General features: G+C 48.8%; 2 protein-coding genes across 19 annotated transcripts in view; one reads left to right on the top strand and one right to left on the bottom strand.

The window, feature by feature from the left end:
• The window catches only part of LOC120825236 (multiple PDZ domain protein), a 31,052-nt gene extending 28,763 nt beyond the window's left edge, over window positions 1-2,289 (bottom strand). For all 4 annotated transcript variants that reach the window (XM_078080628.1, XM_040186745.2, XM_078080629.1 and 1 more), the window contains exons 1-3: window positions 1,976-2,289; window positions 1,189-1,284; window positions 322-488 (exon numbers count right to left, since the gene is read on the bottom strand). In XM_078080628.1, the coding sequence (XP_077936754.1) occupies window positions 322-488; window positions 1,189-1,201 (180 nt within the window). In that variant the 5' untranslated portion in view covers window positions 1,202-1,284; window positions 1,976-2,289. The remainder of the gene's footprint in view (window positions 1-321; window positions 489-1,188; window positions 1,285-1,975) is intronic.
• A 641-nt stretch (window positions 2,290-2,930) lies between these two features.
• The window catches only part of adgrl3.1 (adhesion G protein-coupled receptor L3.1), a 98,880-nt gene continuing 76,761 nt past the window's right edge, over window positions 2,931-25,049 (top strand). For 12 of the 15 annotated variants that reach the window (XM_078080611.1, XM_078080609.1, XM_078080605.1 and 9 more), the window contains exons 1-2: window positions 2,931-3,479; window positions 13,644-13,725. The gene's annotated coding sequence lies outside the window, so the exon portion shown is untranslated. Of the gene's footprint in view, window positions 3,480-3,558; window positions 3,703-13,643; window positions 13,726-25,049 lie in introns of all 15 variants that reach the window. The other 3 variants (XM_078080600.1, XM_078080601.1, XM_078080612.1) reach the window with 3 other exon arrangements.

Raw genomic sequence — 25,049 nt, 5'->3', positions numbered from 1 at the left:
GAAGTCCCACTGTACACACATATATATATATATATATATATATATATATATATATGTATATATATGTGTGTACATATATATATATATATGTACGCACATATAGGCTGAGAAATGCCGGCTCCTCAGTATGATCTACAGACACTCTCCTTGCCTTCTTCTCTCTGCCCCTCTTCTTTCCGTCGGGGCTTTAGTGGTAAGCTTAGGTAAGCTGATTATTCACCCAGTTTGGTTTGCGCATTCAGTATTTTGGGAACGATTCCGACTGCTTCCCCACCATCCTATATAAACCAAAACACCCACGCAGTCGTGCTCGCTCTGTACCTTCACCGGGGGCTTCCGCTGAGCTTGCTGTAAGCTGAGTATATTATGGAACAGGGGGCTCTGCAGGACCGTCTTCAGCAGGGAGAGTTTCTCCTGGGTGGGGGCCTCTCCTCGCTCCTTCAGTTTGGCTTGCAGTCTCTCCACGGCCTCCAAGGCCAGCTGGGCATCTGCACGGAAAGAGCGTATCGTTTTGAGCCACTCTGAAGCAGGATTTCTCCACATGTTGTAGCTGCTGCTGCTGTGGGACCCCGGCACAGACCTGGACCTTTGATAATAAGCTGTGAAATGCCAGGCCTTAATTGAAGCGACGAGGAAATACATTCTAAGTCTTTCAACGTGACTTTGCTAAGAAGCCGGTCATTAGAATATGACGGGAGGACGGGTGGATTTCTCTGTCAGCACAGTGTTACGTATTGGAACAAGCCCGCCAGAGGGCCATTCCTTTTCAAGACCAAACTGTCAAACGTCACACTCCTCTCTTCTCAAATCTCACCTGGTCACCTGCAACGGGGCTGACCAATAACTTCAAATTCTGCAACAATAAGGAGAGCAAAGGCAAACAGCTGAGGTGTTGCGTCAGGTCGCATCACCCTTGTTTATTCGGTCGGGGCCGCAGCTAAAGAGCACAAGCCACACTCAAAGTAATTGTACCTGGCAGAAGGTTAAGACCCTGTAAACTCTTCCCCGGCAAAGTTTTGACTACCGACCAGACTGCGAGTTGTGTGCCACCTGTGCGTGTGACCCCCCTGTCTGGCTACAGTAAACCCACGCCTGACACCTTGAATCGTAAGCCCTTTGATGACGGTCATGGCAGGGGGCTGGAGGGTGGGGGGTCGGGGGGCGAGGAGGAGGGGGGGATGCACTTACCCATCATTTCCATCGGGGGCCCTCTGCGTATTGTTGTGCAGGGGGGGTTGAATCGTGTCTTTGTGACTTTTTCTGTATCTGTTACATTCTTGTCTCCTACATCAACAACACACACACACACACGCACACACACACACACACACACACACACGCACACAGAAAATGCATTTGTCATTATTACAATTAAAGCAGGAAAAGGAAGTAACGCCTCATGTGCACAGGAATAGTTTGTGTGTCTACATGTGTTTCATTTCACCTCTACGTCCTCTCGACCGAGGCCTGTTTGTTTGCTTGTCAACTAATACTCTTTAGCCGGATTTAAATCTTCTCCAAGAGGGTTTATCAGTCAGTAACGGTAATTAACAGCGACACACACAAGGGCCTCCCATTCATTCCTTGACGGGGGAGGGAATAGCCTGTATAGCATCAAAGCATGATATCATTGACATGATTTGATTTGCAGGGGAAAATGACAACGTCTCATCTGCAATCCAATTAGGGGGGATGGGGGGCAATGATAGGCAGCATTTACATGCCCTTCACAGCGGAACATTTAATCTATATATCTAAATACTTGTTGATGTTAAAGCGATGCGGTCAGGATGATAAAAAAAGAAATCAGTACAAATGAATGGCTTACAGTGTTTACGTGGCCCCTTCAGGCACTAATTTGATATCTAAATCAACGCGGCGATGAGCTCATTTCTTTATAAATGACCGCAGCGCGTTCGAGGCTATCACCGTGACGAACAGACGGACACTTCGGCCGAATCAAGCCTCCTCTCACCTCCATTGCTGCGCCGGTGGGCTCTACATCAACAGGTCCCCCCCACCCCCACATCCACCCGCCCTCCGCGCGCAGCTCCAAGGGGCGCAGCGCGTCCTGCGCCTCCTCCGCCGGTCCGCAGGGAGAAAATGCACCTGCGGAAAGTAGCTTGGAGGACGCTCCCCGGACGGGACAGGTCACAGATGCTTGATTGGACGACGGCGAGACATCGAGAAGCGCGTTGTGCGTTTTTTTTGTTTTTTCTCGTGCGTGTCCTGAGGCTGGAGAGCGCGTTCCGCGCAGTGCGCATGTCACCCTTGTGATCTTCAGGCAACAAGAGGCTCATCCCGACTGCCGCTTTAATCCCGTCAAATGCGTTTCAGTGGGACGCAGCTTGTTGGCGGAGGCCTCGACTGAGCCAAGTGGGATTTGTTCACTCCGTTTTCTTTGTGTATTTCAGACTTCTGTAAATAAACACGAATGAAGGACAGGCCCTGCCCCACGATGATACCTATATCATATAGCTATATATCACAGTTAATTATGATAAGAATAAAGTTAATATATGCCAACTTTCCAAAGAATTAAACCAATCTATAAAAAACATCTAATCACGTTTCCTTTCCTGCTAATTTGTTATTTTCTTGCCTTTTTTTAAACCTTAAATTAAGACTTGCAGAGTAATTTATTGGGTCTAACTTGGTCCCAAATTGACCTTTGTTCCTCTGTATTTGGTAGAGGATGCGACCAGTTACACCTTACTTTTGGGTTGGGCTCCTTGAGCCAAGGCCATTTCCAGAATGTCCAACAACATCCTAAAACGTCCCCACCACGAACATTCTGGGAACCCCTGTTCGCTTTCACACGGCAGGTGGAGCCCTCGCTCCAGCGATTTAAGGGGCATAATCCAGCTCCGTGTTTTCCACCACACACCCCCATTTCATGCGCCCCCTCCCTCCCTCCTCCTCCCTCCCCCCCTCCCTCCCTCCTCCTCCTCCTCCTCCTCGGCTCCCCGCCCGACTGCAACGCAACGCTCCTTTCGCCGGGCTGCGCTCTATCAACCGAGCATCCACCGCGCCTCCAAATTGGTTTGTCATTTCTGACCCCTCTCTCTCTCTGTGTCTCTCTCTCTCTGTGTCTCTCTCTCTGTGTTCTCTCCCTCACTGTGTGTGCGCGTGTGTGTGTATGCGTGCGTGCATGCACGCGTGCGTGCGTGTTGACCACGGTCCTCTGCTCTGCTGCGCGCTGCGCCTGTGGACTTCAGCAGAAGTCAGTAAGAACATAAAGGCGGCCGCGGAAGATAAAGAGAGAGAAAGGGGAGGGAGGGAGGGAGGGAGGAGGGGACACAGACAGACAGAGAGAGAAAGAGAGACGCCTCTATCCTCCGCCAGCACTCCACTGGATTTAGTGCATTTGGACGGACGCGATCTCCCGGTACCTGCAGCCGTGCGCGCGCGGATCGGGATACGGAGCACGCGGCCGTGGGTTTATTACACCCGCAGCTTCACCTCCATCCTTTCTGTCGGTAAGATTTGCCTGCGGTTGTTGTTGTTTTTTATTTTTACATACATTTTTTATTTTATTGCGGCAACATTTAACCACAGCAGCGGGATCCGATCGGTGACGTTATTTAATCGACTGGGGAAATATATTTACATCCGGGATCCGGGGGACTGTATGAAAACGGGGGTTTATTCCCGACTCCTCCGAACGCTGGATGTGTATGCGCCTATACCGCTGATGCCACGGTAAGGACCCACTCTCTATTCCTGCACATATTCTCTTTTTAGGGGGGTTAAATTCCAAGTGTGGCTCCCGAACGCCATCACACCTCCGCGGTCCTCGCATCTGATCTGGGAATGTGGCCTTGCGCTTAAGGGGTGCGGAAAGTGGCCCTTACAGGACCAGGATGTGGTGGTGGTTGTGGGGGGGTGTGGGGGGGTAGTTTGCTGGATTCGCACACATGATGCTCGGGCGACTTGTTGGTTCCGATGAGGTGACGGGGCTCGTGACACCGATTACCCTCCCGAATAATCGATGCGATCATATTGAACACACGGTTGTCATTCTGTGGCCGCGTGCGTCTGCGACCCAAAGAGTGTGGGGGGGTAGATTGCAAGGGGGGCAGATAGAAAGCATTTCACCTGCCTCTGCCGTTTGGGGTAAAAACAGTGTATCGGAATGCGGTTAGCCCATTCCGTGCCGCGCCGGGCCGCAGTCCAGAGACAATAAAAGAGCCAGTGTCCTCCGTGCGCATACGGACAAGAAGCAACGGATCTGTTTTAACAGAGAAGGCGTCCGGGGTAGCGGGGGGGGGGGGGGGGGGGGGGGGGGGCAGATGACCTTGATGTGCAACTGAGATTTGCTGAAGGTTGCCCAGCTCTTCGATCTTGACCTGAAACTGAGAGGAGCACCTTCCCTCAGACCCCCCCCTCCCCCCTCTCCCCCGCTCCCCTCTCCCTCATTCTTGCTAAATTCCCACAAGCAAACGCTGATCTCATCGTGCGTGCACGCTGATGATGAATGACATGATTTATCTTGCAGCGGGCTGCACATAAATGCACAAATCTTGCAATTGAAGCCGCCCTCAGTGGCTCACCGCTGTGGCTGCTTGGGTGGTTTTTCCAAAGCAGAGAATATATTTTGTGCAAACGGCCCGTTCAGTGTCACGCGCAGGGCGGTTTGTAGGCGCCGTCGGCTGGACAGCACGTGTGCTCATCCTTCAGGGCTGCAGGTGAGAGAAGCGGTTCCCCTGTGCAGGTGATGGGAGGGGGGGGGGGGGGGGTTGAGGGGCTTATCTGTCAGAGAGAATTTGACATGGATTTGCTTCGCTGCCATTTCCGTGGCTTTCGCTCTAAGCGCCAACCTGTCTCCAAAGAGATTATTGTGTTTGTGTGCGAGATGGATATCACCAAATCATCTGCTCAGCAGGCCATCTGCTTGTGTCTTAAGCGATGTTCTTTCTTTCAAACGGCGGAGAAAGAAGAAAGGAAAAAGAAAAAGAAGAAATGATATGTTTTGCTGAGAAGGTGCCTTTTTGTTTCGTGACCTCCGCGGTGTTTTTGTTTTGCCGTCCGATCTCCAGACCTCTTCCCTTGTGGATGTTCTAACGGCCGGGGGGGGGGGATGCCTCTCAGCATGGAAGTCACAGCTCAGACTCGCCGCTGTTAAACGTTGAGTGAAGATGCGACGCAGACGGTTTAAAAAATAAGGAAAAGTCCCTAAGAGCTGTGAGACGTGCAATTCTGCTTACAGCAGGCGTGTGTCACCAGGTCACAGATTCCTTTCCCTTGTGATGATGCTGGAGGAACACGAAAGCCCCTTGTGAGAAATGGAAGGTGGAGGTGGAGTGGGCCGAGGGATAGTTCTGCTAATTTGAGATTGTTTCGCTTCATTGGCCGAGCTGGTCTGACGTTCTTTGTTTGGAGCTGTTGATGCGTCGCAGTATTCGGTGTGGGTTTAGACGGCGTCGTGAGCCTGCAGTGGACGCAGCGTGTGATTTGAATATGGGATCACAGATTAAACATACAAACCTCCAGATAAGGAAAACATCACGCACACACTTGTGTATTAGACAAGGACTCTGATAACGCCTCTGACGACTACAGCGCTCCTGGTTATATGCCTCCAACTTCCACGCCGTGTGCAGTTAATTCAGTTTGAGTGGGCCGTACGGAACCCGAGGGCCCGTTTTGCCACTCTGACAAGCCGTGTTTCATCACGACTTTGCAGTTCCAGTCGTCTGTTGTTCGTTGGGTTCATTTAAGCTCCGCGAGGTAAAAGGTCTGAGTGTCAGAGAACGTGAAGGCGGTGTTTATTGCACTCAGACAGCTGAGGCATTCCTTCACAAATGCATTTGTCAATCTCGTGGCTTTAAGCTGTGAGGAAAACGTCTTGAAACACCGCAATAAAAATGGAGTTCGAAAGAAAGCGAAGCTGCCAGATTTGATTTCCTAAGCCGATGGTCGTGTGCCAAGTTTGACCTCACTCAAAAAATAAAAAGGCCTCTCTCTCTCTCTCTCTCTCTCTCTCTCTCTCTCTCTCTCTCTCTCTCTCTCTCTCTCTCTCTCTCTCTCTCTCTCTCTCTTCTCGCCCACGAGACATCTCTCTCCCATTATTGAAGGAATGAGGCCAGGTCCTCGACCCGTCTTCCTCGTCCACCTAAAGCTATCGGTCATGTATTAACGCACCCGTCCTCCTACCCTCTTCCCTCCCACCTCACGCCGTCGGCTTACTTTCCCTCGCTCTGAATGTGTGGATTCCAGCCTGTTAGCGGTCCGAGCCGTTGCTTTGCTACCTGATTGGGTATACGCCTAAGAATGGACGTGGGGGGAACTGGCTGTCGGATCTCGCGGCTTTAGCCGACTCATTGCTCCCCCGGCCTCCAGAGAGAGATGTCTTAGTCCTGCCCGGACGCTGAGCGGTCGGAGGGCTTTCTGCTCAAACCAACAGGGCCTATTATCTGAATCTGTGAGGCTAAATCAGCCGTGGTTCCGAATCAATGATTCAAAAGCGGAGGTCAAAAAAAGAAAGATGTTCCAGAGAGGCTTTAACCCGCTGGCACGGGATTAAATAACAATAAACGCTTTAGTGGATAGACAGATTTTATTTTGAAGGGTTCCATTTTGTAAAAAGTGAGATTTTCGTTTCTTCGTGAGGCCGGTTTGGGCGCTTATGAAAATATCAGGATACGGAGAACCGTGAAAATACCGTGAAGCTCAATCCACACACACACACACACACACACACACACAGCTCACACACACACACACACACACACACACACACAGCTCACATCCACACACAGCTCACACACACACACACACACACACAGCTCACACACACACACACACACACACACACACACAAATCACATCCACACACAGCTCACACACACACACACACACACACAGCTCACACACACACACACACAGCTCACACACACACACACACACACACACAAATCACATCCACACACAGCTCACACACACACACACACACACACAGCTCACACACACACACACACAGCTCACACACACACACACACACACACAGCTCACACACACACACACACACACACACAGCTCACACACACACACACACTATAAACGAGCCCGAGGGATTTCAGGATTTTTAGGGACCCTCATTGTCATTTTACCCCAAATCTCTGATGATAACAACAACAACAGTAACGGAGTTTCCTTGAGATAATTGCCACAAATAGCAAAAGCAGAGGTGTTTCCAACTAGTTGGAAAGGCCTCAAAGGTTTGATTGGATCTGGTTTTTAATCAGCGTTTTGTAACAGGCAAATTAAGGGAAGCCCAAGGACCTCAGGTTGTGATCCACCTCACATAAAAATGATTGAGAAATCAATCAGCGTAAATTAGTTCCCAGAACCACCAGCCGTTTATTAACACATGTAAATTGTGCAGATGAGATAATGTCTTTGGCTCGTCCCCACTTTGTACTTCCTGCCACATCCCCACCAATGAAATAAGGAACCGGTATTGAATGTAATGATTTGACCAGCGACAATAAAAACACTCGCACCTCACCGCCCTGTTGCGTTTCCTTTGCAGTGATCGATCAGAAAAATCAACATTCTCACAGGTATTTTCTCTTTTTAGATACGGACGGCTTTGACCGGTCGACCCGCTGTTTCTGAATATTTAGTCCAATATGAAGTCCAGCTCTACACCATCGTCAACTTTCATTCAGGACTTTATTGGCAGCGCGACGGGGCCCCGTCAAGCGAAGGCGAGGGCTGTCGCTGTGCTATTGGGAAGTGCCTGAAAAGTACAGTTTGTCATTTCTTTACGTACAATTATTCTCCACAACACACCTGACCGATGGCTTCCTTCACTGCTCCTCTTCGCCTGTTAATCTATTGTTTGCCTCAAGCTGTGCAGTTTTTCAATGACTATTTAAATGTTGCAACTGAAGTCGAGAAATACAATTTGGAAAAAGAAACCAAAAGACTCCGTGTTTAAGCAGCTGCTCGCTACGTTAGCCTCCGTAGCCCGTCTTCTGAAAACGTCACTCACCCACTCGTTGTTATCCCCTTTTTCACAAAGAAAGAGAAATAAAAAACCGTCAAACAGTCAACACATCTCTTGTTCACGCTCCTCATACTTGCCCTTCACCTCCTGGCGCCCCGCTCCGAGCCGCCAACACTCGCCGGGAAACGCACATGCGTTTATTCCCACAGACGCTCTGAACACACATCAATGAGGCGCACATTGACAACCACCAGTCTCACGCACACACACACACACACACACACACACACACACTTGGGGCACTCAGCCAGCAGCTGTATATTTAGTGACACACCAGTGCCATTAGGGAGCTGAATGGAGAATCAGTGTACAAGGCCAGAGTGATTGGAAGAAAGCTCACTACTCCACCAAGGCCCGCCGATTATTTTGGTCTCTGCAGGAAATCATTTACAATAGCCCCCCCCCCCCCCCCCCCCTCGCCTGTTCCCCAGATGCAGTCCATTTAAACAGCGCGAGCTGTGCATTACACAGGCGCTAAAGTCAGTCACCACAGTGTCCCTGTGTGTGTGTGTGTGATTCTTATCCGTGTGTTGTTTGTGCGGTCAACTGTGCCGTGCTGTGGAGGTCCGGGCTTGTTGAGAGAATGGGGGGCTCGGAAATGAGACACACACACAATGTGATGCAACACGGCGGAGCAGATTTGAATTATGGGGCAGTGAACAATGAGGTCATCGCCGGGCGGGGGGCACAACTCCCCCGGTGCCGCGGCGTGACACAGTGCTTCTTATCAATGCAGGAAGCTGCAGCCTGATTCGGGGGAAAACAATGTTGTTGAGGAGAAAGATTTGGATAAATGACTCGCTTGGTTGACAATGGGAGGGAAATTCTGGTTTGATTATTGTATTTCGACTAGAGTTTACTTCTACTTACAAGCGGCCTGCCCTCCTTCCGGCTTTTCATGCGTTCGCCTCGAACATGCACCCTACTGCATCCAATGATATTTTCTGTATCTTTTCCTTCTTCAGCAGATTGTCCACAATCAGTGTCTGCTGTAATACCATCATCCCCCGGCCGCTCTTAAATTTCCTGCTTACTGGGCTTTTACTTTAACTGCATTACATGCATCTTCCACTCCCTGTTCATCTGCTTCCTTTCAACATAAACGGAGCAGAAAGATCCAACTCAACGTGCTGTGATGTGATGCGACTGGTTGTTTGATGGCGAATTAAAAAAGAAAAGCTGGGATCTTGAGTGATATTGAACATTGACATCATTTGTGTTGTTTTAAGTTCCCTCTCACATGTTGTATATGAGCGGATCAGCTCGGTCTAAGTAATGAATTCTGCCCAACCAGGAAACCGTGTGGAGGTCTGAAGTTCTTCCCAAAGCGTTCGCTCTGTTTCCCAGGCAACCCACTGGGTTTACTATCACCTCGAACAATAATTACCATTCCATAAGGATCTTATATAAAGTTAAACATTGTTCCCTTGTCCAGTAAATAGGATGGACCTCAGATACATAAGTCAATTACAACAGTCACCATCTACTGTGTATATCTATATTGCAGTTGACTGTAATTACCAAAGTATGTTTAACAATAATAATTCCCTCAAATCAAGATTTTTAAAAGAATTGTGATACTAGCATTAAGCTAACAGGATGCTGTAAGATTCAAAGTCAATAACATTGACAGAAATCAGACTCAGTACATATAACTTTGTCCTTAAATCATATCTCGCCAGCATGAAGCTTACGTTGTGATCTCATCATCAAAGTTATCAAAAGAGTAAATATAACAAGACTATCCGGTCATGTCATTCTCCCAGAAAATCAATGTAAAGATTTTCAAAAAACAAATGAGCGGCACGTCTTAAACTGGCCTGTGAATACTTGACGTGCTCGTATCATCTGGTTCCAGTCGCAGCGTTAGAAAACACAGGGCTCGAAAAAACACCGCAGCTCTGTGGTTTTTCTGCAGAGGACGTTACATCTCACGTGAGTTAAAAGCAGCGCGCCCCTTTGGCGAGCTTCGGCACTGGTCAATTCGTCCCTGACGTATCTTTCACATGTTTGCAATAAAACCATTTTACTGTGTTTTTGCGAAGCCCCCGATAGTGTCACACCAAGACGGATGAGCAGCGCTGTGGCCCGCGGCAATAACTCACACCGGCCACGCGCCGGCTTTCTAACCATGTAAGAAATGGTACGGCCGCCTCTCCTGCAGTGTGCGGTTTCGATCCCGTGATTGTCTCTTTCTCCCTCACGCGGCGCGCATATGATAGATGAGGCGGCGTCCATCATGTATCAAGACGAGAGGGAACCGGCGAGGACCTTCTCTGAGGAGAGCCTGTGCTGAAGCCTTTGATAAATGATATTTGGTATTTTAAAGCCAATCTGTGTGTAAAACTCATGTCACGCAATTACTGTGAGCTGTTCTCACGGGCGGCTATGACGCACGCCGCCGTGTGTGTGTGTGTGTGTGTGTGTGTGTGTGTGTGTGTGTGTGTGTGTGTGTGTGTGTGTGTGTGTGTGTGCACCCATAGATTGAAACGTCTCATTGTCCAGGGTTGAGTACAGTTCATCGGTTCACAATCACTGGACAAATCAACCATTTTTGGGGGGTTTCATCACGTACCTCCCTCCCTCCACCCCCATCCGTCTCTATCTCTCTCTCTCCAAGATTTATGTGGGCCACATAGACACGAGTCTTTAATTTTCCGCCTGGGTAGATCGTCTAAACTATCGCTCCATATTCTTCAGGCTTATACGGAATCTGTCTGGGGGGGGTTGTGGTTTTAGCGTGAACGTATCGGGGGACTGCTGCATTTTATAAGAGGAAGGCATTGCAGAGCTCCCTTTAAAGCACCTTCAATCTCCACCAACAGGCAGTAACGCGATCTCTGGCGTCTTGTGGCGCCACAGTTGTCAGTAAGCTGAAGGGACACGTGAAGAAACATTTTAAAAGCATACTGTGGAGTGTTAATAACATTACTCATGAGTAGTGGTGGCAGCACCGATACAACCACTGACGCCCACAATAGAAAACACTATTGTTTCAGTGTGAGAAAATGGACAGCATCCACCATGATGAATTATTTCAGGAAGGCATTGTTTCCAGAGACTTTAGAAGAAAAAACCCTCTTCCTTCCCCTCATCCTGTACATCTTTTGTTTAGCCAGGCTACTCGGCCGGCGCCCCCCCCCCCCCACAGCGCTCTCATTTCCCCTCTAAATGGGTTGCTGGTTGGCGTCAGAGGAGCCCGCTCACCTCCATGTGATCAGAACGGTGCTGCTTTCTCTTATCTAGTCTCAACCCTGCAGCCGTATGCTCAGCTCCTGCAGCTGCTTGGGAAAAAGTTGGGAAATTGAGCAATTAGTCGTCAATAAAGCAATAAACTATGCAGAAATCTGGATAAATGTTGGCATGGTTAGTAAAATGTATCAACAGCAGCAACACAAACTAAAATAAAAAAAGGAAAAAGAACTGTTCTGTGAGGAAATTATATCATCAGAAGAAAATAAGTTTTAAAATGTCAGATGGTGGAGCTCAAGGAACTGAAATACTTGGTTTCGGTTAGAGAAAGATTGTATCTAAATGCGTGTATCTTCAAACAGCAAATGCAATATTCTAAACCATTCCACATTCGTCCCATCGATTAATACAAGTTGTCAGATGAATCTTGTTATTTAGAAAGTGCTTTCTAATCACACCACAACAGTCTATTAAAAGCCGCCGGCAGTGCGTAATCTACACAGCGCCTCTCACATAGTGGCTCTATCATTTTACATTCATTAGCTTAGCGCTGAGGTGGCTAACAGGCCTCAGCCGCCTGCAGAAGGCAAAGAGAGGAAATGTTTGAACAATATAGAACGAGTCACAATTAGAAGCTAACAGGAGCATCCATGTGCAGCTTCTACGTTTTAGGAACCTCTCCGCCTCAAAGGGTGGGGGCCCCTGGCTGGAGGACAGCACACTCCTAGTTGGTTTAAGTCACTGCGTCTCGGATAAATGTCAGTCTGCACACACAAGTTTTCATGAGCCCAACATGGTTGACACGCAGCAGCTTATATTCACGGGGCGAATCCAGCGTCCGGGACGCAAAGCTGAAATAAAACCAAACTCAATCATTCGATTCGACATTTAGGTTCCTCGTTGTCATGAGATTGGTGTTTTCTGCAAAATGACACACGTGTTTGATCCAGTTACAAACTGAAGACAGACAATCAGGATTTAATGAAGAATTCCCAACTCAGTGATGGAACAAAGCGTCTTTAAGCTCCCTCTTCCCTCTCCCACCCTCACGTAAATGAGTCCTGAGGGAAAATCCCCCCCACCTTCTCCTTCCTGCACCACCTGGCCTGTGCCTCCAAACGCAGATCCTCCTCCACGCTCCCTCATTCATCGATCCCTCCGATGTCGACCGGCTCTACCTGAATAATGCATAACGCGTGTGAGGACAGCGAGCGAGCGAGACATGAATGAAGGTGCTGCAGAGGTGTGTGTGGGGGGGGGGGCGCTTAGCACCTGACTTATTTCAAGCAGATGCTTCGTTGACTCGCGCAATTCTGACCGCATTGTTGTGCATGCGAGCGCATGTCACATGGGCTGGTTGATGCAGAATTATAATCCGTGCACGTGAGGTGCAGTGGATCAGTCTTTTGTCGCAGCGTCTGTCCCCCCCCCAGTTTGATATTGCTCGCGGCCTCTTGCCGCTGTGTGTTGCACAGTATGTTGACAGCACGTGTACAAAATACTATGGAATAGAAACAGACCAAACAGATAGACACCGTTAGACCAATCTCACTTTACCAACCAGAGAAAGGTTGGGCGAGGATAGAGGGAGAGAGAGAGAGAAATATTATATAAAATATATTAAAACAAAGAAAGACAGTGATGGAAAACAGGGCACGAGGCACCAGGGGAGATGTGTGAAAAGGGGCAGAGGAGGCACGGATAGAACAGATATATGAGACTAAGTGTGAATAACTGCGTTCGAGTAACAGAGCTAACAATTTCCCTTCTCCGAAAAGTGTCTCTGGCATTTGCCGCTGAAATGCCACAACGCCATATAAACCAGTTATCACGGCGCCAGAGAGCTTTTCAGGCTGTAAACCCACAGTGGAGAGATGGACCATTACGGACTATGATGCCCTGACACTTAAGAGGTCATTACGAGGCACGCACACACACACACACACGCACGCACACACACACGCACACATGCACACGCACATGCACACACACACACACGCACGCACACACACACGCACACACACACACACACACACAAACACACATGCACACGTGCAGACGCACACACACACGCACGCACACACGCACACACGCACACAGGGAGACGCTAAACAAGCGATAGCGGGAGGAAGTGGCCCGGGATCAGCCTGCTTCTTAGTTTGAGTGGCGTTTCACTCATAATGCGTGGAGACGGGGGGGGGGGAGAATGGGGAGGGGGGGAGGGGGGGGGGTATTCATGTTGCACCGACACGTTCACTACATATTAGGGCTATACGTCTCCATTGTGAAAAGTGACGGCGACTTCAGTTCAGCGAGCTTGAATAACACCCACCACCCTTCTCCTCCTCCCTCTCTCTCTCTCCCTCTCTCTCTCCCTCTCTCTCTCTCCTCCTCCCTTTCTCCCTCTCTCCCTCTCTCTCTCTCTCTCTCTCTGCAGGACTTGGACGTCCAGTCGCCATTGAGATGTGATTCTCTCGGGGTTTCATTTCACGTTGACCAAGCCGAGCACACCACCACTGGTAAGAAGACGTTGATGTAACTGACCCCGGTGACTATTTCAGACACATTTGAACCGGAGGGTGTTGACTCACGATGCATTCTCATCTACAGCCGCCTCCTTTGGGCCCGGGGGACAATAACGCAAATCTCTCTGTGCACTCACACTCACACCTGGCGAGTTGTTTTTGCAGACTGTTGAGTTTGCATTATGCCGCCCGCCCGCCCAGAGACCTCTGTTGTCCACGTGTGATTCCGCAGGAGCGCTCTAATTCGCCCCCAACAAATGTGTCCTCCCAAACTGGTAATCCAATCAGACACGAGCCACCGAGCTTCAGAGAGAACACAGCGGATCGCACAACAGGGTCGAGCGCTTTCCGAGCGAGAATCGAACGCAGCACAGAAGCGGGAACGGCCGCGCTGATTGCGAGCCGGCCCGGGTCCCCCGACGCATCGCCGGGAGTTAAACCGCCGGCCTTCATCCGACCACGCAGCCACTCACTGCAGCTTATTTACAGTGTCTTTACAAGCTGAGCCGGGCTTGTAAAACGTCGCGTTTACGAGCTCCTTTTTAATTAGAAATAGAGTCAGGCTGATGACTCACACGTTCAATTTATTGATAGGGAGGAGGGGAGGGTGGAGGAGGGGAGGGTGGAGGCTGCTCGAGGGTATTGACAGCAAGTGGGAGCATCTCGGCAGGTTTCTTTCCCCCCTCGCTCCAACAGGAGCTGGAGTATGTTGAATTTTTGCTGTATAAAGACCCAGAGGCCATGTTTTCATGCGGTGTCCTCTTCTTAATGGATTGAGCCGCCTCAGAGTAACTGAATGAGGCTCCTGTGTGTGTGTGTGTGTGTGTGTGTGTGTGTGTGTGTGTGTGTGTGTGTGTGTGTGTGGGGATTTGCTTTGTAGTCTGTTCTGCTTTTTCTTTTCTGGCTTTCTTTTCTACCGGTTAAGGTCAATTTTACTTAAGTGTACGACAACTTTGTTTTCCATTTGAAAATAAACACACAAAGCCGGAATTTAGTTTGGAAGTGGATTCAGTGAATTATCCCAACAAATGCCAGTATTCTTAGTTTTAATAGAAACGGACAGTTTGTGTGTCCATTTCAAATGCACCTCCGGTCAAGTGCATGTGCTTTTGTGCGTGCGTGTGCTCGTGTGTCACTCCGCATGCTTTCCTTCCTCCGCATGTCACGCGTGACCCGCAGTGCTGGCTTTGAAATGGGACTCTGTGATAGCGGCCGGGTTTGGTCTTTATTTCACCGTGACAATGAGTGGAAAGAAAGAACAACAGGAAAGAAGGATGCATCATTCTTCGTGTGCGCGTTGGGGGAAGTGTGTGGAACAGGTGCTTCCCGCCCGGCACGCACAAACCACGCAGGGCTCCATTTTCCACAGTGCTAATGAGCGCGCCGATTGAAAGGCGATCCGTGGCGGTTTCGCAGGGTTAAACAGCGGTTGCGCGTGAGTGCAGCGGCAGATGCCGGGGCAGATACTGTATCAGATGAAAGAACTATAGGTGAGATTACGCACGTGCCATTATTTAAAGGTGACGACATGTATTTGGTCCTTTTCTCTCTTTTTCCATCGAGCTTTGATCGAGATTAAAGAATGCAGCGCAAGTCCTTTTTAAAAAGGGACCTTATGGATTTAATCAGGTTTTTACGATAATTAAAACGCCAGCCGAGGCGGCGCTTACACACATTGCACCCGACGTCACGCACGCACTCATTCGCCCACTGCCCTCCTGTTGGCCCCGCCCCTCTCCTCCCCCAACACAGGCTTATTGTCTTAAAGTGTGACCTTGGCCGGGAGGCGAGAGGCCTTTGTCCTAAGACAATGGCGTCCATATTGCAAACCATGGCAGTCAATGGCGTCCACGCAGCTGCCAGAGGGGCCAGATTGTTCGGGGTGCAAGTTGAAGGCTTTAAGGCAGGCACTTGTGGCGTGTGTGTGTGTGTGTGTGTGTGTGTGTGTCTTTTCTCAGTAACCATTTGTGTCTGTAAGATGCAGGCCTGTTTTCTAGAATCAGCAGATGGGTTCGGGCAATTAGAGTCAGTTGCCTTCCCTTGTGTGGATGCGTGCACACAAACAGACACACCCCAACACACACACACACGCGCGCACAATACCCAAACACGCCCAGGGCCAAGCATGAGGCAGATGTCTCTGAAACACTAGACCTGGAAGATACAGTGATGGAGGAGGACATGCAGAAATGAGAAGAGCGTTGTCTCAAAAAGTCAGTGAGGGCAGATAAATACCGACAGGCATCAACGTTCATCAGGACCATGAGTGAATAATCAGGATCATTAATACCCCACCAAAAGTTTTTGTTACCTAACTAAAAGGATAGAATAACAAACTGTTTACTGTATAATTCAACAGCACCACAAACCCAAATGCCACTTCTACGACATTAATGCGATGTGACCATAGATGCTAACTACACATTTATAATTCAGAGTTAGTTTTAATTATAACCAATGATACAGTTTACATAGAATTCTAAGCAGTCATACTTCATAATGTCACTCAGTATTTCCCATTGCTGTAATACACATTGTTGCATTTCAATCGTCGTTATAAGGGATTCAAATGCAGTTACAAACAATGAATATTGAGAGCGACTTAAAAACATGTTGTAATACATTCTAAAATTGATTATAATACATTAAAAAAACAAAAGTATTATATGCTACTGAAGTGAACGAAATTACAAAGATATGACAATTCATCATATGAGCTATGATTGATATGTTTACTGAACCACTATGAATATATATGCTTATAACTACATTGATGCTATAACGCGTGTGTGATTTTAACACGTCTTGCTAAACCAATACTAATATCTATTAGGTTTATGCCCAACAAACTCTGAATATGGCCACAAGTAACAAAATGTCTCACACCTGTGCAGGTGTCATGTGACAGTGAAGATCGGTTCCAGCTGTGAACACCAGTCAACCCACCCCAGGGCCGCCGCACCCGGCGCACTCGACCTTTGACCGCTAGAGCGGAGCAGCCGCTGCCTCGTTGTCCTGAGCCGGCCGAGGCTGCGGCTCCCAGGTGTGCGACCGCGTGAACGTGTGAATGCGCTCCCGACGCCGCCGTCCGCGCGAACACAAGCGCGCTAAACGAGGCTCGCGAGTTGGCAGCTGTGGACGGCGGAGACGAATTCGGCTGATCCTGGATCTGCCGTCTCTCGTGGGTCCATGCGATCGCAGCGTCCTGTTGACTGGGATAAAGATAGCGGCTCGTCCCCCGTGCACTCTTTTCTCTGCCCTTTCTTTGCTCTCCTTGGATCGAGGCAGAGCACCGGGGACGCAAACACACACACCTGATCACACACACACACACACACACACACACACACGTGGTTGACTTAAATGCATAAACAAAGACTGAAACCACTTACACGCACATTGCCACCTGAGTGCAGCGGCCCAAACGCCCCACACGCACACGCTCAACAACAGGCAGCGGTCCACAGAGAGGCGTTCTGTCAACAGCTTAGAGGAAGAGCGTTTTGTAGGCCCGGAGGATTCCTGGAAGGATAAGCTGTCTCATTTGTGCGAGGCAAAACAAGGCGCCGTCGTGTCTTCGCCGTGTTTGCGGCGGTTCCTGCTGGTGAAGCGGCGCTCGTGGTGTGAAGCGGGAGCTGCGCCGTATCCAGCGTGGCTCCATGTGAGGACGGAGCAGATGTGCCCACAGATGTTCTCCCCTCCACGTGCCTGTTTACGGGTTCAATTATCCTCATCGCCTACTGCAGAGGTTTGTTGTTCTATTCGGGCGCGGATTTCGGAGGAAAACAGCGGTTTTACAAGGCCGCGTTGGGTCCATCCCTGCGGCGCCGCAGACTCTGATACCTTTGGTTTCATGCTTTGGGGGAAAAGTTAAGAAAGCCTCTAAACATCAAAACTTACATAAAGGAACACATGGAAACGGGAATATGTGATCCTACCCATCATTAAAGATGATTAACTAGTTCTAAAGATGTAATTTAACAGAGAAATCCATTGTACCCATATTGGCATTTGCATATTTAAAATTTATTTGAGTTTTTTTGTCCAGAAACTCGGCTCTGCGATAAGAGTTCTTACTACCTACGATTCTTTGCCATTCGAATACTTTTATCCAGTCTTGAATTGCTTACTGATTTCTTGTCCTTGACTGTACTTGTATTTTTATCTTTACATTTCTGTACTCTACTTGTGTAGCAGTCATTTACCTCTGTCCATGTCTTCGCCGCCAGCTGTCCGTCTGTTTCTGTACATGGAGGAATACAAATCCAATGTCTGTGCCCTCACACGTGGCCAATAGACGCAGATCCTGATGCATTGTAGAATAAAGTGTCATTTTAAAATAGAAAAATGATGCAAGGACGTAGCATTTTGCAAAACGCTATGGTGATGAACAGCATGTATGTATACAACAACAGTGGAAGCCCGTTTGAGTATCATAGCAATAGCATTAAGAAGGATGCAGGTAGTGTATATAAAATACGACATGTACATCAGCAGCTGATACGGGAAACGATAAACATTCAAAGCCCATTTGAGCTTGGAGATGCACATTAATATTTGCGGTCCACCCTCGGCTCCTTTGGACTACAGCTCTCTCAAGGCGTGTGGCTGCTCGCCTCGTTGATTGGAATGCATCTGCACACCGGGGACACGGAGGTGCAACAAGATCCGGACTTCTACCGTGCGTGATTTGAATAAGAAATGATTAGATTATTGATTTTGGTTATTTGGGTCTCCCGCCCCGAGATGATTTTGTGGCGGGCGCAATCACCGCGGCTGACATTTAGCACTGTGTTTACCTTTAGCTGTCTCCATTGATTGCCGCCCATATACATCCCGCCGGAGCGCTTTGTGTCATCCGTTCTTGTGCCATTTGGGAAAAATTGATGGATGCAGGCTTATCATTGTTTGCCGTTGCGGAAAAAAAAATAATCACGGCGCCTCGCAATCACGGGGTGGGCTCGTCTTACGGGCCCCCGCTGGATATCACTGGAAAAGATACTGGAGGCACGGGGTAAATGACTAAACTAGGTCTTTAACATATGTACGGTAGCACAGGAGTGTTATTTATAGTTTTGAGACATGAGATGGAACCAAAATCCAATCATATGCCAGAACCCCCCCCCGCCCAGCATGCTTCAAAGTACAGCTCCGCTTCAACCCAGCAGGGAGGTATAATAATATGTCTGGATTTTTTTTATATATATATATATATATATATATATATATATATTCAATGCCCCAGGTAGATTTCTTCAATCCCAGCCAGCTTTGAAGAAAATCTCTTCTTGGCTCGAGTTTCTTTCGTGCTTTTGTTTCCACGGTGTGAAGTGACAAATGCAATATCTAACAGAACCAGTTAGCTGGCGAACACTCGCCAAATCGCTGCGGACATCTGTCATGAGACGGCTGAGCACACAGCGTCGCTGGGCCTCCAAAGTGACTCAAACGCACTGTAATGTCGCGGCGCTCTACCTGTGGGGGGAATTACTCCCTTTTCTTGTGTTTTCCACGGCGCAGGAATGCGCTCTCCTCCCTGATCACATTCTCTCAGCAGTCAGACAATCCAGCGTTTAAGTGCCTCCTTTTATATTTATATACCGGTGTTGGTGCTTATGCATTATTGAATCATGCACAGAGCCCAGTAAGCACCCGAGAAAGGCCTTTTTTCAGATGAATATTTCAGAGCTCTGAAACACACAGTTCATATTCGCTCTGCCATGCAAGCTTTGGTCCTAATGTCTTATGCAGAAATCCTTTTTCTTTTTTTTCTGACTGAATCAGTGGAATACACCATCTTAGACTTTAATTTTCAGGATCGGGAGAAGTCTTTGAAAAGTTTGCACGCGTTGGAGCGCACTGGGATCTCGCTGGATAAAAACAAACAGAAAATACCGCCGTAGTCGGCATCTCATTATCTACAATCTTTCAAAGTCTTTTTTTAATGTGAGGTTATTTAGAAACTGGGAACAATGGGAGGTCGGCAAAAACATTCTTTTAATCTTCCCCACTGTGCGACAAGAGGAAGCTGGATGTGACAAGGCGGATGACAGCGGGGGGGGCGAGACGACGCCATCATAAAAAAAAAGGAAAGAAGTTAAACGCAGATACGAAAAACAGGACTGGATGCAGGATGGAAACAGGAGACGGCAATAAATCCAGGAAAGAGAACGGAACTCAAAAAAGAATTGACAAATCGGAGGAAAAGATGAAAAGGAATATCGGCTTCGTTTGGAGAGACGTGGATTCTGCGTAGCGCCTTCGTGAGGGTTTAAATCTGGGCCACGAGTGTCGTATCCTGCCTCCTCTTTGATGCCGCGTCATTCGCTGCTGAGGCGGCTGTTTTCTGTAGCGTACAGGACGACTTTCCCCCCCCTTCTCTCGCCGAACAAACCCTGCACACACACACACACACACACACACACACACACACACACACACACACTGCCTCTCCCCGCCGCTGGCTTTAAGGCTCGACTTTGATAGAATCCATTGTAACAGCACTGGGTTCGGAGCCCGGTGACGGGGAGAGAGAGGGAGGGAGAGGGGGAGAGGGAGGGAGGCATGAAGGAGAAGACAGATGAGTCAAAGGGAGTAGGAACACAGCGGCAGCCATGGAATAAGCATCACTGCATCTTTCGCTGACATAATTGATTATATCAGAGGCAGTTTTTTAAACCATTAGCCCCCCCTCCTCCCCCTCGCCCTCCCCCACCACCCTTCCCCCTCACAGAATTGAAAGGATGCACATGACTAGTTTGGGTTTCCTGCATTTATTTATTTGTGTTTTGATTATTTTGCCCGGCGGTGTCATTAGCCGCGAATCATCCTCACAAAGGGGGATTCACAATCACAACTTGCTGCCACGGAAATTCCTTCATGTAATAATGACAAAATATTGTAGCGGCTCGCAGTGCAGGCAAAAAAAACAGGTAGATAAAATCAGATAGCACTGTGTGTTCGGACAGTACAAAGGGGCGTTGAAGCAGTGAGTATCCATGACTACGACATGTGTTTAAATCAGCCGTAGTAAGTCTTAACTAGCTAGAGTCACTGCAGTTTGGTTCACTCTACCTTCTCCAGGATAACTGATCACCAATCGTCATATTGAAAATTCGACCAAAACAATGCACCAACGTGGAATAGGGCGGGGTCATGTGGGTGGAGCTAGACATCACATGGCCGCGGCAAAAAGGGGATCCTATTTATAAAAATCAGCAACATCTGCTAGAGAACTGCTTCAAATACGATCTGCAGTTTAACCAGATACAGAATTTAGAAACTTTAGCACAACTTAAATGCACAAATACAAAATACATATGCGTTGTTTGCACTGAACCGGCTACGTAACGCTTTCCTGTGCCCTGTGGAATATGCTGGTTTAGACCACCACACTGAACTGAGCAGGTGTGTCATTGGCCACCCAAGTATTGTTATTGTGATCTCTGTCCAAGTAGTTCAGGGTTTTAACTTGCTTCAAAATTCTCCTCGGCTCACTCCGATCCTTTCGGCGCTCCCCATCTCCCCCGCTGCCTCCCTCCGTCTCTGTCTGCATCCCTTCTGTAGCTCCTCCTTCATCCCATCTTTCCATCTCTATCATCCTCAGCCTCTTTTTCTTTCTGACCTCATCTATGTCTCTACTCCTGTATCCCCCCCGCCCTCCCCACCACCCACTCGTATCCGTCATCCCTCCCCACCCTTCCCTCCACCTCCTCCCTTTGCACATCTCCGCCCTCACCCGCGTTGCCTCACGAGGGAGGGAGGCCGCTCAGAGTTGATTAGACTGGAGCGTTAGAAAGTTCCGAGCGGAGCTGAACAGAGTGGCGTCTAGCCGCCAGGCGGTGCAGGAATCCAGACGGCAGCGAGGTCGTCGTTGGCGGTGGATTTTTCAAGGCCCTTTTTCTTTTCTTTTTTTCTGGCCGCATCGGATTTCTGGGAAGCGTCCTCGGAGCAGCCAGAGGCAGCCGGGCGGAAACAGCAGTGGTCCGGTCAAAGCCGGAGCCTCCCCAGATGTAGTTTTCTGACGGGCATAGAATGTCTAACGCGGTGGGAGAGGATGAGGTGCGCAGCAGAGAGCTTTTGAACTACTTTTTCCTGTGGAAGAGATTTTAAAGGGACAGAAAACGCTTCCTGTGCTAAATGCTAAAGGAGCACGGAAAAGGCCTTTTCGTCCTCGTCGTCACATGCGAACCTCATGACCACGACATGTTAAAACAGAAGAAATGCTTATTTTTAAATAGCTATAAAAGAGGCACATGGACAAATTGAAAACAAACGCATGGAGCCATCACAAAATGAATGTACAATTATTCATCATCCGACTAGAATTGAGAGCCGGCTGATGTGGAAGGTGACCTATACCTTTAAGGCTGCACTCTGCGGCTCTTTGCTGCGAAGCCACACAAAAGGATTTATAGTCGCTGCGTGAAATAAATCGCCAGCCGGGCCACTTGTCTTCGGGGCGCAGTCACAATTGTGCACATTACTGCGGTGAACCAGCCCCTCGCCCTCACACACACACACACACACAGCCTGTCCATGTTAGAAAATAGCCAGTGAAGCACCAGTCACATGTACATGTTGAAAGACACAAGCTGACTTGACTTGTTTGTCCTGTCGCGTTAAGAGTCGGTCAGCACACACACGTGACGTTGACTCGTTCTTAATTGTGATTGTAATGTGGTTGGAGGGGGTTTGCATGCAAACCTCGACCCCCCCGACCCCCCAGACGTCTAAAAACGCCGCAGCTCGTGCAACAGCACACATACATGTTGTGGGCCGACATCTCCAAATATGTTATCAGGAGCTGACAGTATGTTTTTCCCCGAGCCCTCCGGTCACGGCTTGTAAAGGCCCCCCGCCCCCACGTTGTCCTAAATACTCGTCTATTCAGCTCCTTACTGCCAAATGAGTTACCTAAAGTGTGTGTGTGTGTGTGTGTGTGTGTGTCAGCCAGCCTGTCTGATGATAATTTGCTACACTACCTGTGCCCACTGACATTCCAGTCCAACCTTCTCCATTACACACACACACACACGCACACACACACACACGCACACACACAGGGAGACACAGAGAGAAACACTTCACGGTGGTTAAACCCACCCTATCAAGCCAACTGGAGGTAATTTACCATGGCTCGGCGGACACATGCCATTTTACGGAACACGTGCATGGCCCCCTGAGCTTTGTTCCGCCCACAGTTCTCTCCAACAGAGCAAAGAATGAGCAACTGTAGAGAGTAACGGGGGGGAGGATAAGAAACAGGTGAAGAAAAACTAAATGAGAGAAATGGCGAGGACGGAGGGCGCCGATGCATCGACGGCTGAGCTTTTTCATGTGCACTTATACTGAGAAACAAATTGTTATGTCTAAATAACACACATGTGTATCAATCCCACATTGGAAGATGCATCTGTCTATTTTAGGAGAAACACATGAAATGCCAGGATTTTGTCAGAATATTTAGAATGATTTAATCACATTTGAAGGGTTAATGATTCGGTCACTAACGTTTTACCTTATTTACTTCCACTCTTAATTTGTGACAGGATTCAAATACAAACAGAGTTTATTATTCTGAAGAGTGAAGCCAATGAGGAAGTACTTTAAAGTCCATGAGAAAATGGCTCCCGATTACCCGAGTAAAAATAAGTGTAATCTCTAGTTCCAAGTCTTCTTCAACACAGGACGGTGATCATTTACGGTCAAATAGACAACAACACAGGTTGTGCTTCCTTCACTGGCGGCCAAAAAGCCACGATGGTGACCACTTCAAACGACTTACTGGGGAGGTCCACTTACAGTCTATAATACAACAGACATTTTGTCGGATTAACACTTGTCAAAATACGACTATCACAATGAAACAATCCTTTTTTGTTATACGTCTCTGAGCGTTCGCATTGCAGTAAAGGCATTGACCAATGGCCGGTTTTTCGACTCTATTTACCAAACAACGACTGTTTTATTCCTATGAATCGTGACAAATGTAGCACTTACCAGGCACCAATTGGTTCCTTCTTCTTACATTTCACAATAAAAGCCAGAGAGTATAGATTTCACATGAGACTTTTCTATTCAAACGTTAGTTCCCATTTATTCTGAGCCCTTGGTGAATAAAGGCTTACACAGACATTTCCACGTGGTATTCTGTTCTGCAAACAAACAGAGTGGAATACTAACGCTGCATGGACACATTGAGACTTTCTGCCTGGAGGCTGAGGGAGTAGGGCATCTGGTCTCTTAGCGATAAGCATGTGTGTGTGTGTGTGTGTGTGTGTGTGTGTGTGTGTGTGTGTGTGTGTGTGTGTGTGTGTGTAAGGGAGCGTGTCTGCACGTATGCTGAAAAAGTAGCCCAGTCCGGTCAGCACTCATTAGGCAAAGAGAGAATCCCAGGATGAGCACTACGACAGGAAACTCTCTGGTTAGGGACGCACACGCACACGCGCACACACGCACACACACACAGGGTCAGGCTGCCCTCGGTGCACAAAATCAGCCAAACATCAATTAGTGCATGGATGCATGCAATATAGCCTGCGAGTGCAGCCTCCGTTCATGCCGGGCCTGCAGCGGAACGGAGAAGCCAGAGTCCCTCTGGGGGCGCAGCTTTTCGCCGCCGTGCACGAAACGACAGGTTCTTATCCGATAAAATCACTCTAATCTGATCAGAAATGTGTTGTTGTTGTTTTTGCCACCGATCAGTTACATGTACAACATTTGGGCTGCAATTATAGTCTGAAGGGGGGGGGGGGGGGGGGTTCTATTTCTGGAATGATTGGCAGCCGCCTAGCGAGCAGATGTAACTGAGCGCGAGCCGGATGGAGACAGCAGGTGGAGGTCTTTGATCCGCGGGACGGGCTATTTGTTTTGCTCCGTGTCTGCTTATTAGAGGGGTTCTATGCAGATGCTGCTCATCTGCCAGGGAAGGGGCCCCCGCCGGGACGCGTCATCCTCGTGCGCGCGCCTCGCGTCGTCGTCGGAGCAGATGAGCGGCACCAGCAGGGCTACTAGCCGTTCATCGGCGATGTGGTTAACCGATCGACGCGTTGAGGAAACAGGTTCGCGGCGCCTCCGGGCGATGTGCGCCGCGCGTGCGCTCCGGACCGCGCGCTCGCACGTCATTAGCCGGGCACACGGCAGCGTGCCGCCCCGCTGAATTATGAACACCACTTTGAAGCTCAGATTAGGTCCCGGGCCGCTCGAGGGGGGCCGCCCCCGCATATCCATCGCCTGGTGCAAACGGGGGAGTTAATTAACTGATGGCGGTGCGGCACGCGCGGTGATGGAGTAGCTTTTGAATTATGGAACAGTGG

Source organism: Gasterosteus aculeatus, chromosome 9 (genome assembly GCF_964276395.1).
Source record: "Gasterosteus aculeatus chromosome 9, fGasAcu3.hap1.1, whole genome shotgun sequence".
Classification (NCBI taxonomy): Eukaryota; Metazoa; Chordata; class Actinopteri; order Perciformes; family Gasterosteidae; genus Gasterosteus; species Gasterosteus aculeatus.
This window is presented reverse-complemented; position numbering and strand designations above follow the sequence as displayed.